Source organism: Phoenix dactylifera, chromosome 1 (assembly GCF_009389715.1).
Source record: "Phoenix dactylifera cultivar Barhee BC4 chromosome 1, palm_55x_up_171113_PBpolish2nd_filt_p, whole genome shotgun sequence".
Taxonomy (NCBI): domain Eukaryota; kingdom Viridiplantae; phylum Streptophyta; class Magnoliopsida; order Arecales; family Arecaceae; genus Phoenix; species Phoenix dactylifera.
Window position 1 is genome coordinate 11,360,026 of NC_052392.1, and position 16,282 is coordinate 11,376,307.

Below are 16,282 nucleotides of genomic sequence, written 5' to 3' on the forward strand. Positions count from 1 at the left end.
TAAATTATTCCACATGCAATAGACGTTGGAGTGGAGATGAATGACAATGACAGAGAGTATTGAAGGGATAAAGATCTTTCTTTATTTATGCGTGTGTAAAGGCTGCTTTACAAATCTCTAGAGTAAATACTTTTGATATATTAAAACAAAAATTCACGATATTAGCCAGCCATTCATCTTCCTCAAATAATCAACGATGAATCACCACTTTTTGATAAAGAAAAAACCATAGCAATCCCCTTAAAAAACAAAAATGCTGCAGAAAGTAAGCAACTTCACGAAAGAGCTCCGTAACAGTAAGGGCTTACAGAATTCATATATAAGCACTACCTGCCATGCCAGGTAACAAGGAAGAACTGCATTTGGTGAATATATAACTGCAAAAACTTTTTTTTAATTTTTTTTTGGAAGAGTATTGAAATCCTCCTATTAAGCATGTCGGAACCAGCGATGGAATTATATAATAAGAAACTCCTCACCCAGAATGCCTCTCAAGACCATGGGACCTCATCTAAGCCGCTGAGACGCTGGCACATTGAAGCACAACACTGAATCCTATTTTATTCAGCCAACATTGACTAATATAATTTTGTGAACTTCACCCAATTTTCCTTTAAAGCCAGACATGCCAACTTATACAAATTTCTGCTGCCCACAAGATCCGTGGAGAAAGAAGTTGCAAAAGTCTGTTAAGATGAAATATAGCAAGAAAGTTAGAAGCGTCACTAATATATCCTCTCATCCTACAGTAGCAATATTACTTATATCCCCTAAGCTTTTCCTCGGAAGAATGGTATATATATAGGGGATAGAAATATGATGGCCTCTTATGCAATTGCTGCTTCTGAATTCATAGCAGATTGCACTGAGAGAAATCAGTTTCTGTCTCTATATCTGCGACGTGCCTACAAAGGGAATAATCTTCTGTATCTAAAATAACATAGGAAGGAGCAGAATATAACTACACCGGACACTCCAGTGATTATAAGCACCCACTGGAATGCTCTCGGTTTTTCAAATAATGTTATTGAAAAATTCATGCCAAAGATCCCTGCAACAACCCCAAAGATGGCGACGACAAATGTTGCAACTGTTAGCAGCAACTCAAATTGGATCAGTTGATTCCGAACATTGTCCTGAAAGCAGAGATTCAAGTCAATGATGAACAATTCAGTGGGTAAAAGGGCTTAAGAGTGTCTGATGGACTTACACTACTCTACATTTTAAGAAAAAAGAAACAAATATCTTTTCACGAAAAAAAGAGATACGCAAATATCAATTCTTTCATCGACAACACTAGCATTCAGTTTGTGCAATACACATTATTATTTTAGAAGAAAGACTACTTGATACGACTGTCATCAATCAAGAAATCAGGACAGAGACCTTCCTATGTAAAACGCCTCTGTTAACCTTTCAGTTTTCTTCTCCGTAACTAATTTATAGAGAGATGAGCACATGAGGACGAATAAATATAATAAAAAGCAAGTGCAGGTAGGGTAGTCTCTTAGAGCAGGGGAGTGTTGACACATGACTATTGTGGAGCCAAAGTGGACAGTCGTGCAATTCAGAGTCAGCAGAACAGGTACCGAGCACCGTACCGGTTGCCCGGCGGGATCAATCGGTACGGGCCCACGCCATGTTGTGCCGTGCCCATACCGACACAGTGGAATAGGCAGGAGAAAGGAAGAACAAGAGAGGAAAAAAGAGAGAGAAGGGGGAGGCCAGCAGAGAGCCAGTGGAGGGTCGGAGAGCTGCCGCGCGGAGGAGGCAAAGGCTGGAGAAATGCCGGAAAGCTACGGAAAACAGTTGAACCGGAGACGCACCTTTTCCGCAATTAGCACAAAGGGAGTTCTCACATTCTGCTCTTTCTCACCAAGACCCCTCCAGTCTCTTGTTTCATTCGAAATAGGGGCCGGAGGGGCCCTTTTATTTTTGAGATTTTAAAATATTTTAAAAAATAAGTGAAGTCGCCACTGGGTTTGCCGACTTTCACTTAAAATCTCCAAAAATAAAAGAAGCCCCTCCAACCCCTGTTTCAAAAGAAATAGAGAATCAGAGCGAGTGCCTCTTCCGCAGCTCCTTCCTCCGCACGACGGCTCTCCTGCCTCAACCTTTCTCTCTCTTCCTTCCTCTTCCTCTCTCTTCCTCCCCCTCTCTCTCTCTCTTCCTCCTTTTCCTTCGTCTTCTCCCCCTCCAGCGCCGATCTCGTTTTCATCACCGGAACCATTCCCGGTCCGCAGCCGGTACGGCTCGAGACACCCCGAACGGGGCAATTCGGGACGGTTCCGCCGACCTTGGTGCAATTGCTCTTTTATATGGTACTATAGTTTGATGGTGCAACAACCAAGTCATAGAGTCCGGAACTTCTAGTTTCTATGCATCCAGAAAGCAGAGAAAGAAAAATACCACGGTCAAAACACCCAGATAGGGTTTCTTTGATTGTCAAGGTGAACAAGTAGTTGCTTAAATTCGGAATCCTCTATGTTCTATAAATTCCTACATAAAAACAACTATTTGCTTAATTTTAGAAAAAATATACTTAACAATTTGTACTTAAAGGTTATTAGGAGTCTTGTAAGTAAAGCCCCATGCAACTTGAGTTACATAAGCGGGCCAGCATGCTTGTTTGAATGCCTACAAGTAGAGTTGATCATGTGTCGGGCTTAGGCCAAAAAAAAGCCAAATTTTAAATACACTCGAACCGAAGCCCAATTAAAAATGAATATAGTTTAGGCCCAAGGACCGACCCATGATCAGCTTTACCTGCAACTCAAATTGCACAATAAATTGAGTTGCTTGTTGGACTATAACTCAAGGCTATCATGTGGTATGTTGAATCGTGGTCAAAATGGCCGTGAGATAAGTTGCAGTTGTTCAAATAGGTATCTTAATTTAAGGAAAAAAAAATCTCTTTATTCTATCTGGATCAAAGCTTTAGCACCTCACCCCATGTTATTGCCTCCCTCCCTTTTGGTGCCCATCTCAACCTCACCTCCCTCCAAATCTCCCTAATCGTACCTCACCAGACCTCTCCCCAATCTCTCCTCCACCTCCTTCACTACCCCTCTCCTCTCTCACCTCGCTCTCAAATCCCTCCTTGTTGCCACACTTGATGTTGTCGCGGGCCTCCCCCACCTTGGGGAAGCCCACAACTGCCTCCTCTATGTCAATCTTCACCGTAGTAGCTTCCTCGTCGCCCACATCCTCTATCACCTTGCCGACCACCGTGTCACCACCCACCCCTACTCAATCCTCATCTTTGCCCAAATCCTGCACTCCAACCCTTTCCTTTGAACCGCCTTCATTTGCAATACTGCCCTCACCTATGGTGACATCCACCCTCCTACTCCTCCATCACCCACACCTCTGCCTCTACACCACCATGCATCACCTCTAGCCCCCTATCCCACACCTCTCCTTCACCTTCTTCACCCTCCTTAAAGCCATCACCGCTGCCTGCTCCATCCCCATAGGGGTCTAGGTCCACGCCCTCACCCTCGCCATCGATAGCTTTGACATTAACCTCTTCATCCAAAATACCTCATCTCCATGTACGTCAAGTGCTCCAACTTAGCATCCACTAGCAAGTGTTCAACAAAATATCCGTCAGATACACCATATCTTAGACTTCATTGATGTTGGCGACATAGGTTCTATTGAAGGGCTTTTAGAGTAACTTTGGTGAAGAACATGGCATGGTATGCTGACCCGGCTCATACCGGTCGGTTCAGCCTGTACCGAACCAATCCAGTTTCTAACCGGTCCGATTCAAGCGTGGAAAACGACTGCCCCGAGAGCGGTACAAGCCCGGTACCAGTGCGAACCGGACCGGCAGTACTCGCCCTCGGGGCAGCGAGCCTGCGCGTGGGGCAGCACGCCCGTGCGGGCACGTTTAATGCCACTTTGCGGCATTTAACGCACGCGGCCGCACACATTTTTCTGCGTACGCTATGCGTTGGCCGGTTTGGTATCGGTTCTAACCGATCTGAACTAGAACCGTACCAGTCCAGTAGGCAACCGGTACTTTTACCGATACCGGTACAGCACATCTTGGGACATGGTGGCATAAACTGCCATAATCACGAGATAGGGCCACACCCCCTCTCCTCTCCATCTTTCTAGTTTTACCACTCTTTTCTCCAAACTCTCCTCCAAACCATGGTATGCTGAACCAGCCCGTGCCGGCCAGCTCAGCACGTACTGTATCGGTCCAGTCCCTGACTGCTACGGTTCGTAGTGAAAAATAGTTCCAACCCTATTGGGGCTGGAACCGAGCAGTATATAGCCCGTACCGGCCTGAACCGGCCGGTATCGGTCGGTATAAGAGCAAATCAGATGGTGCGAATCGGACGGAACTGGACTGGTTCCATCCGATTCGCCTAGTGCGAACCGGCACCGGCATTTAAATGCCGCTAGCTGTGGAATTATGCCGCTCTATGGCATTTAATGCCACAGCGGGATGCCACAGCCCACTGTGGCATTGTGGCCGTGCACGCGCCACGCGCCGTTGGCTAATTCAGTATAGGTACAAACCGGTCCGAATCGGTACCGTATCAGTCCGGTAGGCGACCGGTTCTGTATCAGTCCAATAGGCGACCGATACGCCTACCGATACTAGTACGACATACCTTGCTCCAAACACAAAAAGTGAGCTTCATTGTAAGTCAACTGTTCCAACTTAAGTTGCAACACAACTTGAATTGCAGTGTAACTTCAACTATAGGGCTTCAAACAACCCCTTAAATCAAATGTAAATCATTGCTACTATATACATTCATGAAATCTACGAAGAATGGTTTGCAATGTAATTATTGCTCTACAAAGAGTGTTTTGGACTTTGGAGAGCACAAGATTTTTCAAAAATTTATACAAATAAGCTACCATTCACATGTTTATCAATACTAGAACTTTGTACATTTCATAGCTCAATGATCTACTGAATTCATATAATTTATCTTGTGCATAAACTAGTGGAATAAATTAAATATCAAGGCATGTGCCTGCACCTAGGGTGGTCTGGCTACAGTTCTACAATAATATTCATGTGTGCTGGCAAAAGAACTTATTTATTTTCTCGGTGAACTAAAAAGTATTTCTTCAAGCCAATGGCACTAAGTCTTATGGTAATCACAACAATAATGCTCAATTTTTGTGCTCAGATTGAGGAAACTTGAATTCCCTGAAATCAGTAATGGGGTTTTTGATGAACTTTGTCCTTTTACCCCAACTTCTAATCAACAATTTTGTATTAGTAAGCTACAGAAGACAACATGCTCGAGTACATACATATAACTCTGTATTACTGTGTTTTGAGAATTAGCTGCACCTGAAGTTCCCATCCCACTGTCATTTAAGACTCATCGCAGGCATACATCATTGAATTAGTGGACATTTCTTGTTATTGAATTCTTTTACATGATCGGAGGCACATAATATTATCCCAACAGAATTTACTTATCTATAGTTATCATAGAACGCTACTCTAATGCTTGTATAATAGCAGAGATATCAGTAGACGTCATCATCAGTCACATGTCTTCACAAGAAAACAAAGCACTACTATTACAGGTTCGCTAAAATGTATATAATACATCTATCAGAACATTGTCACATTATCATCAGAAATTAAAGAATCACTTGACTTGTAGAAAGAAATGATTTTTATTTCTCTCTTGTTTAGTCATCCGATTTGACAAAATAGATCAGAAAGAAACAGTTGTTTGGATCATGAAATGGCTTATGTGTCATTAATAATTTTTTAACCCCTTTGGATCAGCTCAGTATGGCATTGTATGTTACAAATATAATCACGAGCAAGGTACAGCATTAACCATAAAACTCAGGAGAAGGGAAAAATACCAGTTGAATGTTAATAAAATCTTCTGTGTCATCAATGTACTCCTTTAGCTGAAAAGATAGTGTAGACAACCAATCTTTAGATATTTAAATTATGCCAGAGAATGTTATAAAAATAAAATAAAATTCATTGATTACCGAAGTCAGTTTGTTAAGAGTGCTATCAATGACCACAAAGTAAGCTTCCAACAGCATCTCCAACTCCTCTATGTTTTCAGTGTTGTCAGAACTTTTCATACTATCTTCTTGTCTGCTTCTAGCAAGGCTCAAGTTCTTCTCAACAAGCTTGCGAGGTTCAGGTGGTGAAGAAACAGGTGAAACTGGAGCAGAAACTGATACTCCAGCACCAATACAACCAAATCCTTGCATAGACTGGTCACTGTAGAATGATGCTTCCTTTCGTCTTTTCTTCTCCGTAAGATACATTTCAGCCATATCACCATCATCATCCATCAACTGCTCTATCTCATCCCGAGCCTATCCAAGCAAAACTTTAATGGTATTAAAAACAGCAGGGAGAGATATATATATGAAATTGCTAAGCGGCAGCTGACATTAAGGGTCTACCTTTTGAACTCTCCTAGTCAATGCAACGAGCCTGCTTTTCAATCGGCGCACATGTTCCAAGTTAAGTGTGCTGATCTTTGATGTCAGCTCATCTAATGCAGGGTATGCTTCAATTTCTAGTTCAGCAACCTAATGAATTTTACAGTCATCTTCAGTTTCTATTCAGGGACAAAATGCAGACACACACATATGATATTAATATCAGCCAGCCACGAATCATAAATAATTGTTATGCACTTCAGCAGATGAATAAGATCCACAATTAGTCAAATACAAAAACAAAAGATACAGGTTAAAATAAGAAACATAGAGGTGAAGATTCAACTTCAGGTCTCATGAACTGGTTTGAACTAAGTTTAAGCATACATTTGCAATATTAAGGATGCATTCACTAGGGAAAATGGAAACAAAACTGCATTCAGAATAAACCACTTGAGAACAGCACCTTTACATATGGTGGCAAAAGGTGTCTAACATTGACTGATTCAATATTTTCTTCAAAAATTAGAAATATTGGTTAATACTTTCTCAAAAATTTAAAGCATTGATTCCTTTTCTTGTGAAAATATACACATAGTATCTCAAATATTTTCTATTTGTTGGCAGTGGTCAATGGGCTCCTGGCACCTGTGGTGGCTCCTGACACCTGTGGTGATAATAGTCGAGGTGTTAATTATCTGCAGTTCAGAACAGGGCCAGTTAATTGTACACAGTGGGTAATCGGTCAACAAACAAGTGGGTCACACAAGAGTATAAAGCCCCAGAACTTCAGTGGTATATATTATAATTCAGAATTGTAGACCCAATATATAAAGGATCTTGCTTGCAGGTTATTGTTAAGAGTAAGCGAAAAAGGAGACATCTATTTATGGATGCACGAAGGAATCCGTGCATGGGTGAGTTTTTTATTTATAACATAAATGTTTTAAGATGCACCTTCTCAGCTACAATTTTTGACTATGACTACAGAATCCACATGCATTCATGTTGTCATATGATATCAATGCAAAGCTATTTATAAGCAATGTAATCGTACCCAATAACCTCTTGCCACTCGCACAATTGCTAAGTGTTTGCGAGAGAGAGAGAGGCACACATTTCTTTCTGTAGTTTGAAGGCCAAACAGGGTGGAAGGGAATACTGGAGAAGCATTGTCTATATGCATTTCATATCTATATATATTTCACACTCTGACAATTAGTACAATATCCTGTGTATTCAAATTTAGAATGGAGTCCTTATTACCCATGTGAAAGAATGAGCATTATGTACACATAAATCTCAGCATTCATTGAGGCTTTGAGAGGGGCATAGTATAATGTGATAATTTCAAATGATAAATGATGTGGTGGTCATTTACCTATGGTGGATGGCGGCCATGATCTATTTTAATATCTTTTAAGAGAAACATCATTATCCAAGGTTTTATTGAGAAATACAGGGAAGAAATTTAGTGTCCTTGTTTAGAGCATAATCTTAAGCGAGAAAGTAGTCTGCCTTACTTATTTTGTTCTGGAGCATTTCCCTGCCTTCTTACAAGATAAGGATAACTTGAGAATGGAGATGAAAAGTTGAAAGAACTTCTTGGTAAAGCTTCTTTTCTTCCATTAATGGATTTCAGCGCAGCACGGCATGATGTGTTGCATCAAAACATGCAGCACTAGCACACTGCCAACAGTGAACTAGTACTTAGCATGATGATATGCCAATACATGCAAGCATTGGCACTAAATGACATGGCGAAGCATGATCTAAATCTTCCAATGCTAAGCCGGCATGCCACTAGTACACCAAGGAATGCATTTTAAACTACACAATTTGGTTATGAAGCCCTGCAAACATGAAGTTTAATGTTTTCTTTGGTTTGTCATTTGAGATTCTTATACACTACAATGTCCTCTTAAGGATTGTTGAAAGGACCAATTTCCACAAAATTTTGTGGTTAGGAGAGTTGGCTGTAGTTTTACGCTTAATTTTTGGAAAGGCTCTGCCAATTTTCAGATGAGGCTTCACTATCTTCAAAGTCTTCTAAGGTCAAAATGTGTGAAGCAAGCTAATGTTGGGTGTTGGACAACGATAAGTGGTACCTGATTTTGAAGGAGATTCAACCAACAATTCAGTTGAAAGACTTAGAGGAAAGCAAGGGACAAGTAGGAAGTTTACATTTCAAGAGGATCTTGATAGGAGCATAGGGTCAGTAAATACAAAGGAACACAAATGTAGCAAGCAGAGACAAGTTCACAAGGCATGGTCCAGAGATCTCAAATCATCTTCTTATCTTTGACCCTATATTGGATTTTCTAAATCTCTTCAGTCATCTTTGTGTGGCAAACTTTCACTACATTTTCAAAATATGAAAAACAAAATTTCTTTGTGAAAGTGAAAGCAAGAGCCCGTATGAGAGAAAGTCCAGCAACCAAAAAGAGGACAGAAATAGACTCCCTACTGTCAAGGAAACTGTCTATATATTATAGTTGTCTGACAATAACAAAATTCCTTCTCTTTCATAGCCGGCCGGCTGTATCAATTTCATTTGCATTTGAAATTACGCAGTTTGCTCTCACTTGATTTTCTTTGTCATGTTCCTGATTCATCCACTTCCAATGGAACATGACCCAGTTTGACCCGGACATTTGCTCTTTCCGTTCACGACCCGTCATGCATCTTAATGATACTCTTTCTCAAGTCAATACAGGTATCTTGACTGTTCCAGAATATATCAAATCAATAGGCTGGGTTGCTGGGTGGCATCATTTATCAATTGATTAGTGATGATGGTCTTGTTTCCACCGCAGTCCAATACCTTGGATTGGACTATTGAAAATTTGGTTTCAACATTCATGCACATAGCATGTCCTTTGATGGTCTGTGTGGTACACTTCTAAATCATGAAGCATTCTCACCATCAACCAGGTTACTCTTCAATTCAAAATTCTGCAAACAATGCCACTAAAGCTCCTTCCAGAGATAAGTATTCTTCACGCATCTCCAACAACAAACTCCATGGAAACCAATCCAACAACTCCTCAAGTAGCAATTATTCAGTATTTTTCTAGAGTAGATTCACAAATCCTTTTATGTAATCGATCAAGATCCATTTAACAGTCTTTTGCCTGCACCAACTGCATTACTATGTTATGCCCGCAAAGAGAACACCCAAGGTACCGATACCATATGTCCGATAACAAACCAATCCGGTACCATGTTAATGAGTACCGATTCAGTCTCAAATACTATATCCATTTTCCATGCAGGAGGGGGGACAATCACCACACCATATCACTGTTGCATCAACCATCCAAACTCTAAACTCGTTTTGTACTCTTCGACCAATATCGGTTCAGTTATCGGTTTAGGTTCAGGTTGTCTCCTAAGCCACTATATTAGAGCAAATCTCGCATGAAAGAAACCTAGAGTCTAAAGCGCGAAACAAGGGAATCAAGATGGTACCAGTGCATCAAGGAAGGTGCAGGCGGCCTCGAGTGCGACCTCGAGTGCCCGGAACTCGAAGGGGAGGCAGTCCGGCGGAGTGGACCCGCCGGCGAGGGCGTCCACAGAGTGGGCGGTGAGGCGGCGCTGGAGCTCCGCGACGTACTGCAAGACATAGACGTCGGAGGAGTTGAGGAGGAACACCTCGTCGGCAGTGATGATGCAGCGGATCTGCTCGAGATTGACGACGATGGCCTTCTCCCGGCCAAGGATGGTGGAGGGGTAGACGAAAAGCGGGTCCAGGAGGCGGAGGTCGCGGGCTGGGAGGTCGCACCGCCGCATCATCGTGAACTTGTCCACTTCGATCACCTGCGAGCCCCCCGTCGTGGAGTCGACGCAGATCCACGACCGGCGGCCCTGACCCCGCTTCTTGAGCCCCAGGAAGTCCATGCCCTGGAAGAGGGGGCGGTGCCCGGCGCAGGCGGCGGAGGGTTCCTGAGGATTCGAGGCCGCCGGTGTGGCGGTGGCGAACGAGGGTTTGGGCGGGAGGAGCCGCTCTTTGAGCTCCGCCATGGGAGGACAGGGGAGATTGGCGAAAATTCTCTTCTATTTAAACGTATCGGGAGTACGAGATCGTCGGAACGTGTGGGCTCCCACCGCCCAGGCCAAAACGTTATCACTGGGATGAGGCACGTCAACGATCCGTAACGAGGCGTAGGACCAAGATTTTTCCAAGGTTTGGTTCAATCCCTGGCAAAAAAGAAACAGTGGCCTATTTCGGGTTAGGTTGTGTCAATTTCGTGTGGGATGTTGAATTCTAGGTAGAGCTAATTATTGTACCAAACATAGATGGAGAAGAATGTTGCGATTCTGGGACTCAAACCAGACTTGAAGGTTAGGAGAAAATTCGGTGATTCAAGTGGCTTGCTACTTTGCAGTCTTACTTGATTTTGGTAGTTGAAGCCTTGGTTTCTTGGAGTTGCAAGGCACAAGACTAGAAAATAACCTCCATTGGGAGTTGTGAGTTCTTATTCTTGATGATACTGAACAAAGTCAACCAACAGGTGCCATTCAAAATGGAAATCCCATGCGACTTGAAGAATGATGGTATCATATTCAATACATAAATCTCTTATCAGATAACTTTTAGCTTGGTGGAAGTGACAAACCTAAAATAGTTCCCGGGAAAAGTGAGCAACTATTATGTACGTGGTTCAGTATGGAAATGGGGAATGAAGTAATGATTTTCTAAGTGCCGAAGTGGCTTTGGAGATGGGAAGAGGGTCTGCAGTCACTTTGCGAGTCGCAACGCAAGAGTGAATGGTCTTCACTTTCCAACACTTTAACATTAATTAAATCAGATATGTTGTTACTAGTTTTATTGTTCGAATAAAACAAGAAATTGACATAAGAGAATAGGTGCAGGAGGTCAGGCCTCAAACCAACGGTTCTGTTCCTGAAGCCGAGCTTCAGGCTACCTGGGCCGGTCTGGTTGGAGGGGGATACAACCACTGTGGTGGCATGGATTAACAACAGTTCATCGCTGTTCATTTTAAGTACCCAGCCCCCTGCTGGATATTTGGTGTCCAGAGCTCCGACTACAGAAGCTAGTGGTCATTCATGTCGTCTATTTTTTTTTTTTTTTTGCTAAAACGGATATATCTACATTACAGGTACGGATACAGCCAAAAAAGTTAAAAAATAATAGGTCTCGAAGCGCACCTAGTAACCCTCTCTCCCCCACCCAAAGAGTATCCTTGAAGTGGTTGGTCACATATAAGGCCACCCAATCCGCTGCCCCATTGGCCTCTTTATACACATGCTTTGTCTGCAAAGCCATTCCACTATAGACCATAGTCCGGATGTTCCTAAGCAGCGGATGGTAGTCACCCACCCCACCTACGTTCTGCTGAATCCAGCCAGTGATTGTCACTGAATCGCCCTCGAGCAGTACAACTCTTGCCTGCAGTTCCCGCCGAGCATAACTTAAGCCAGCCCAAGCCACCCTCAGCTCAACCTCCGGGATCGAGGTGTCGAAGATCTGCCAACCACCAACCGCAATCACTCTGGACTCCGGCCTTCTGATGATAAAGCCGGCACATCCCCTTCTCCCACCATCCAATAGGCATCTGTCAAAATTTACCTTGAGGAAACTTGGCGTTGGGGGCTCCCAGGCAAAAAATACCATACGAGATGCTCCACGAGCAGAAGTAGAGCCCCAGATATCCTGAGCTATCAAGGGTCCATCCAACAGCTGCGACTGAGCAATCTCTATCGCCTAGAGTCAGGCCCGCTCGACCATGAACCTCGGTGGAGGACAGCTCTTACCAAATGTCCAGGTGTTCCTGGACAGCCAGAACTGATAAGCTATATAGGTCACCATAGTAGCCACCTGTCGGGATCACGGGATAATAGCCCGCCATCTGATCACCTGCAGAAAGGACGTCGAGTGACACCAAACCTCCAATGGGTCATGGCAAGCTCCGAGATCCTCCTCGCATGTTGGCACTGGAATAAAGCATGGTCTGCTGACTCAACCACCTGGCACAAGGGGCACTGAGGGTGAACATCCAAACCCCTTCCACTCAGGACAAGTCTCGTTGGGAGCCAGCCCCAGGCAACCTTCTAGAGGAATAAGGCCACCCTCGGGTGCAGGCCGAAGCGCGTAATCCACCCTCGGGTGCTGCTCACTTTGGAAAATGCTGTAGAAATCGCCCACCCTAATCTTGGATCTGCAGGTCGAGCTCCACACTCTCACGTCGGGGCTGGCACATCCCAAAATTGGCACTAACTAGATCCTCTCCGCAAGCTGATCTCCAAATAGCTGGGTGATCCGGGTGGTATCCCACCCTACCCCTCCAGAGCGAAGAAGGTCGCATACCCAAAGTCCTCCCAGGGCCTCGACATGGACCATAGTTGGCCAATGCCTAACCAGGAGCGAGTCCACTCAGGGGTCTTCCACTGCATCCACACTCTGCCCATCGTCGATCGGCCATCTACAGTTAGTCAAGACCAAAGGCACATACCTACGGATCTCTCGCCAAATGGAAGAGCATTTTCGGCCCCTTGTCAGTACCTCACCCATCCAAGCAAGACCATACAGGGCTGCCATCACCTAACTCCAAAAGCAATATGGCTCCAGAACAAATCTGGCTGCATGCCGGGTGATCAGTGCCTTTCTCCTCATCAAAAGAGATTGCACCTTAGTCCCCCAACTTAGGTTGGCTGGCAGATAGACTCCCAAGCTACAAGATGCACCCCGTGGCCACCGCCATAAGACCCCTAGAGAAAGGCCTGAACAAGCCGCTCGATGCTCGGCAGCACCGTCTTAGGGACAACGGTATTGAACATGAGGTAGACCGGCATAGAGCACAAGACCGACCTCATCAAGGTCACCCTACCCATCATGGATAGCGAAGCCGCCCCCAGCCCTCCGACCGCTCTTAGATACACTAAACCACACTGAGGCACTCTGACACTCACAACCTCTTTCCGATAATAGAGACTCCCAAATAGTACCAAGGCCCTATTTTGTTCCCTCATGCCAAACAACCCTCTGATCTCCTATCGCACCCGCATTTCTGTACTCGGACTCTATCATATACCCATTCTATGTCAAGCTTCACTGCCATGAAGCAATGCCGCCTCGGAGCTCGGTGCAGATCCCACTCATCTCTTGGGCAATCATAACATTGTCAGAGATGCTTCACCTTCCAACAAAAGCTTCCTGCTCTTGACAAATGAGACCAGGTGGCAATGGCTTCATCCTGCCTATCAGAATCTTAGCTACTACCTTGTAGAGGGTGGTACATAGACTGATAGGCCTATAGTGGCTAGGTTCCGCCGCATCGTGCCGCTTCGGAATCAAGGTAACCAAAGTGGCCTTCCAATCGTCTGTCGTGACTGTCGTATTGAAGAATAACTGGACTACCTCCACCACCGCCCTTCCAACAATACCCCAGTACCTCCAGAAGAAGGAGGGGGGGAAGCCACCAGGCCCTGGGGCTTTGTCCTCCCCCAGAGCCCAAACTGCCTCCCTGACCTTAGACTCGAAGATGGCTCTCACCAAGACAGCATTCTTCACCGCCCCCACCCAGTGTTTGGCTGCGGAAACATGGTGTTGCCCTCAGATCCGCCATCCTCCATCTACCTGGATCTGAAAAAGCCCACCAGCACTCGTCGGATCAAGCTCTCCTCCTCTACCCACTACCTAGTCCCATCCCTCAAGGAACGAGTCATACTTCTTTGCCTTCTAATAATGGTCGATCGGTGGAAGAAGAGAGTGTTCCTATCGTCCTCCTTCATCCACTGGACTCGGAACTTCGGTTTTCAAAACACCTCCTGCTGCCTTAGGAGAAAGTGGTGCATGGCGAGCTTCCGCCACAAATTACTCAAGTCGGCCTCTGACAGCCCACCCATATGGTCCTCCCTCCCCTGAAGCTCGGCAATGGACGCATCCACCTCCTCTAGCCTCCTGAATATATCCCCTACTACAACGCAGTTCCACCTATGGAGTCTGCGCTTGGTAAGCTCTAGTCTGCGCGAACCCTCTGCATGGCATCACTCCGTACCGACATTGCCTTTGCCTCTTGGACAATGTCCCAGGACTGGAGGTACGACAACCATATCTTCTCAAAGCAGAATGGGGGCTGCAGCTGACACAACCTAGTATGTCGGAAAGTGCTGAATCTAACATGGAGATACAACCGCCCGATCGATCTTCTCTCAGACTTTGGCTCGGCCCTCGCGATTATTGCACCAAGTAAACCGCGATCCGGAGAAACCAAGGTCCACCAGCTCATTCCTCACCAAAAACTTCGAAACTCTCTCCTTTCCACCTTGTCGGTATGGGCACTGCTACCTCGCTTCTCGCACGACCCAAAATGCAATTGAAATCTCCTGCCACCAAGGTCGGGACCCCCTAGGATATAAGGCTAGTGACCTCCTCCTACAGTAGTCTCCTCGACTTGTGGTCAATGCTAGCATATACACCACACTAATCCTAAGGAGCTTCATCAGGCTCAGAGATTACTAATATAACTTGCTGAGGGCTGTTGCAGAACACATCCACTATTGCCACCCCTGCTTCCAGTAAGATACCCCCTAACAGCCCCTAAGACTCCACTACGAAGGACTCCCAAACAGCCCCCTGACAATTGCATCTCACATAGGATAGGAGGCCAACCAAGCAACTAATCGGACTGCCAATTTCATCCATTATCATTCTATTGACTCCACTAGGTCTTCCGACTCACAAGAACATAAAGTGCTGGCCTTTCCTTGATACTTTGGAATGTACTTGTTGTGGTTCAAATTTGGCCCAAGGGTGACCATGTCAGAGGAGTCAGGGGAGCCACTGGTAGTTGGAAGAAGAAGACGGCGGCCACCTCCTGCATGACGGCGGCAGCGGACCTGCACAAAGCCTCACCGGTGTTTTCGGTGAGGACCCTCCGACGATCAAGTTAGAGTGGGGCAAATTTGGTCCAGCCAAAAGTCCCTTAGAAGTTACCTGACTGGGCTATTTATAATTCCGGTGGAGAGGCTCAAGTGGCAGAGGCACTGTTTTCCCTCATCATGAGGGGACGTGGTTCTGAGCTGCATGGTGCGCAGCTTAAGCTGGTGGGTAGCATGTGGTACTGTCCGTTCTTGAAAATGGTAAGGTGTTGACAGTCACAGCAGGATATGACCGGAGTAGTCATGGTACCATCCTTTAACTGTCGAGGGTCAGCTATCGAAGTGTGGCATGGTGGTGCTATAATGTACGGCCACATAGAAAGGCATAGGCATGCACATAGATGCGGCTGTTGGCGAGGCCGAGCCCATTGAGAGGTCGCATCATGCATTTGACGAGGTCGGCTAGACGGATGCTGGGGGTAGCTCGGCTTCTCAGGTTCTGAGGTGTGCTCGGTGGAGCGCCCCAAGCTCGAGGATCGGGGCGTACTACTGAAGTAGGCGCTCCGAGCTTGATCGGAGTGGGTCGGCGAACATTGGAGGCACCCCGAACTTGGTCGGGGGAGTCGACGAATATCTAAAGCCAATAGAGCTTTTGGCGAAGTCCGAAGTCGAGCTGGTTTTGGGCCGGACTGTGGATTCAACCTGACGATGTTGGCGTTTATTGGGCCAAAACTGGGCAACCTTTTAGCTGTGGGCTGGATGATCCATTTCGCCCCCCATCATTTAGCCCCCACTTCCGAGGTCGAGTGGCCTTTCAACTCGGGCGACGGAAGTAGCCAGACCATTAATCGTCCAGTGCTTTAGTCAAGTGTTTATGAAGAGATGCATATCAAACTAGATATACCTCAGCACATTTCATAGCTAGGAGCTTGGCGTCGGACTTGGGAGGCTTGAGCTGCCACATTTTCCTGAGTATAATCCGTCGTGGGAATTTGTCGGTGTTCCACGTAGGCATTCTTTTCAGAAGGGTTGC

The 16,282-nt window shown here is 45.4% G+C and overlaps 1 protein-coding gene across 2 annotated transcripts; it reads right to left on the minus strand.

The window, feature by feature from the left end:
• Positions 1 to 59: 59 nt before the first annotated feature.
• On the minus strand, positions 60 to 10,499 carry LOC103721759 (magnesium transporter MRS2-1-like). 2 transcript variants are annotated; one of them, XM_026810286.2, is made up of 5 exons: positions 9,877 to 10,499; positions 6,427 to 6,555; positions 5,998 to 6,336; positions 5,863 to 5,910; positions 60 to 686 (listed from the first exon to the last, which is right to left on the minus strand). In XM_026810286.2, exons 1-5 carry the CDS (start codon positions 10,426 to 10,428, stop codon positions 579 to 581), a joined length of 1,176 nt encoding a protein of 391 aa, XP_026666087.1. In that variant the 5' UTR covers positions 10,429 to 10,499; the 3' UTR covers positions 60 to 578. The 2 variants fall into 2 exon arrangements, with proteins under 2 accessions (XP_026666087.1, XP_008810307.1); XM_008812085.4 differs by lacking the exon at positions 60 to 686 and adding an exon at positions 870 to 1,136 and having other exon boundaries at positions 9,877 to 10,497.
• Between the last annotated feature and the right edge of the window lie 5,783 nt (positions 10,500 to 16,282).

Excerpts from the sequence above, each read along its gene's own strand:
- LOC103721759 (XM_008812085.4), bottom strand. The coding sequence starts at position 10,428 with ATGGCGGAGCTCAAAGAGCGGCTCCTCCCGCCCAAACCCTCGTTCGCC. Across the intron at positions 6,556-9,876 it reads GCACCTTCCTTGATGCACTG|GTTGCTGAACTAGAAATTGA; the intron begins GTACCATCTTGA and ends AAAATTCATTAG. Across the intron at positions 6,337-6,426 it reads TGACTAGGAGAGTTCAAAAG|GCTCGGGATGAGATAGAGCA; the intron begins GTAGACCCTTAA and ends TTGCTTGGATAG.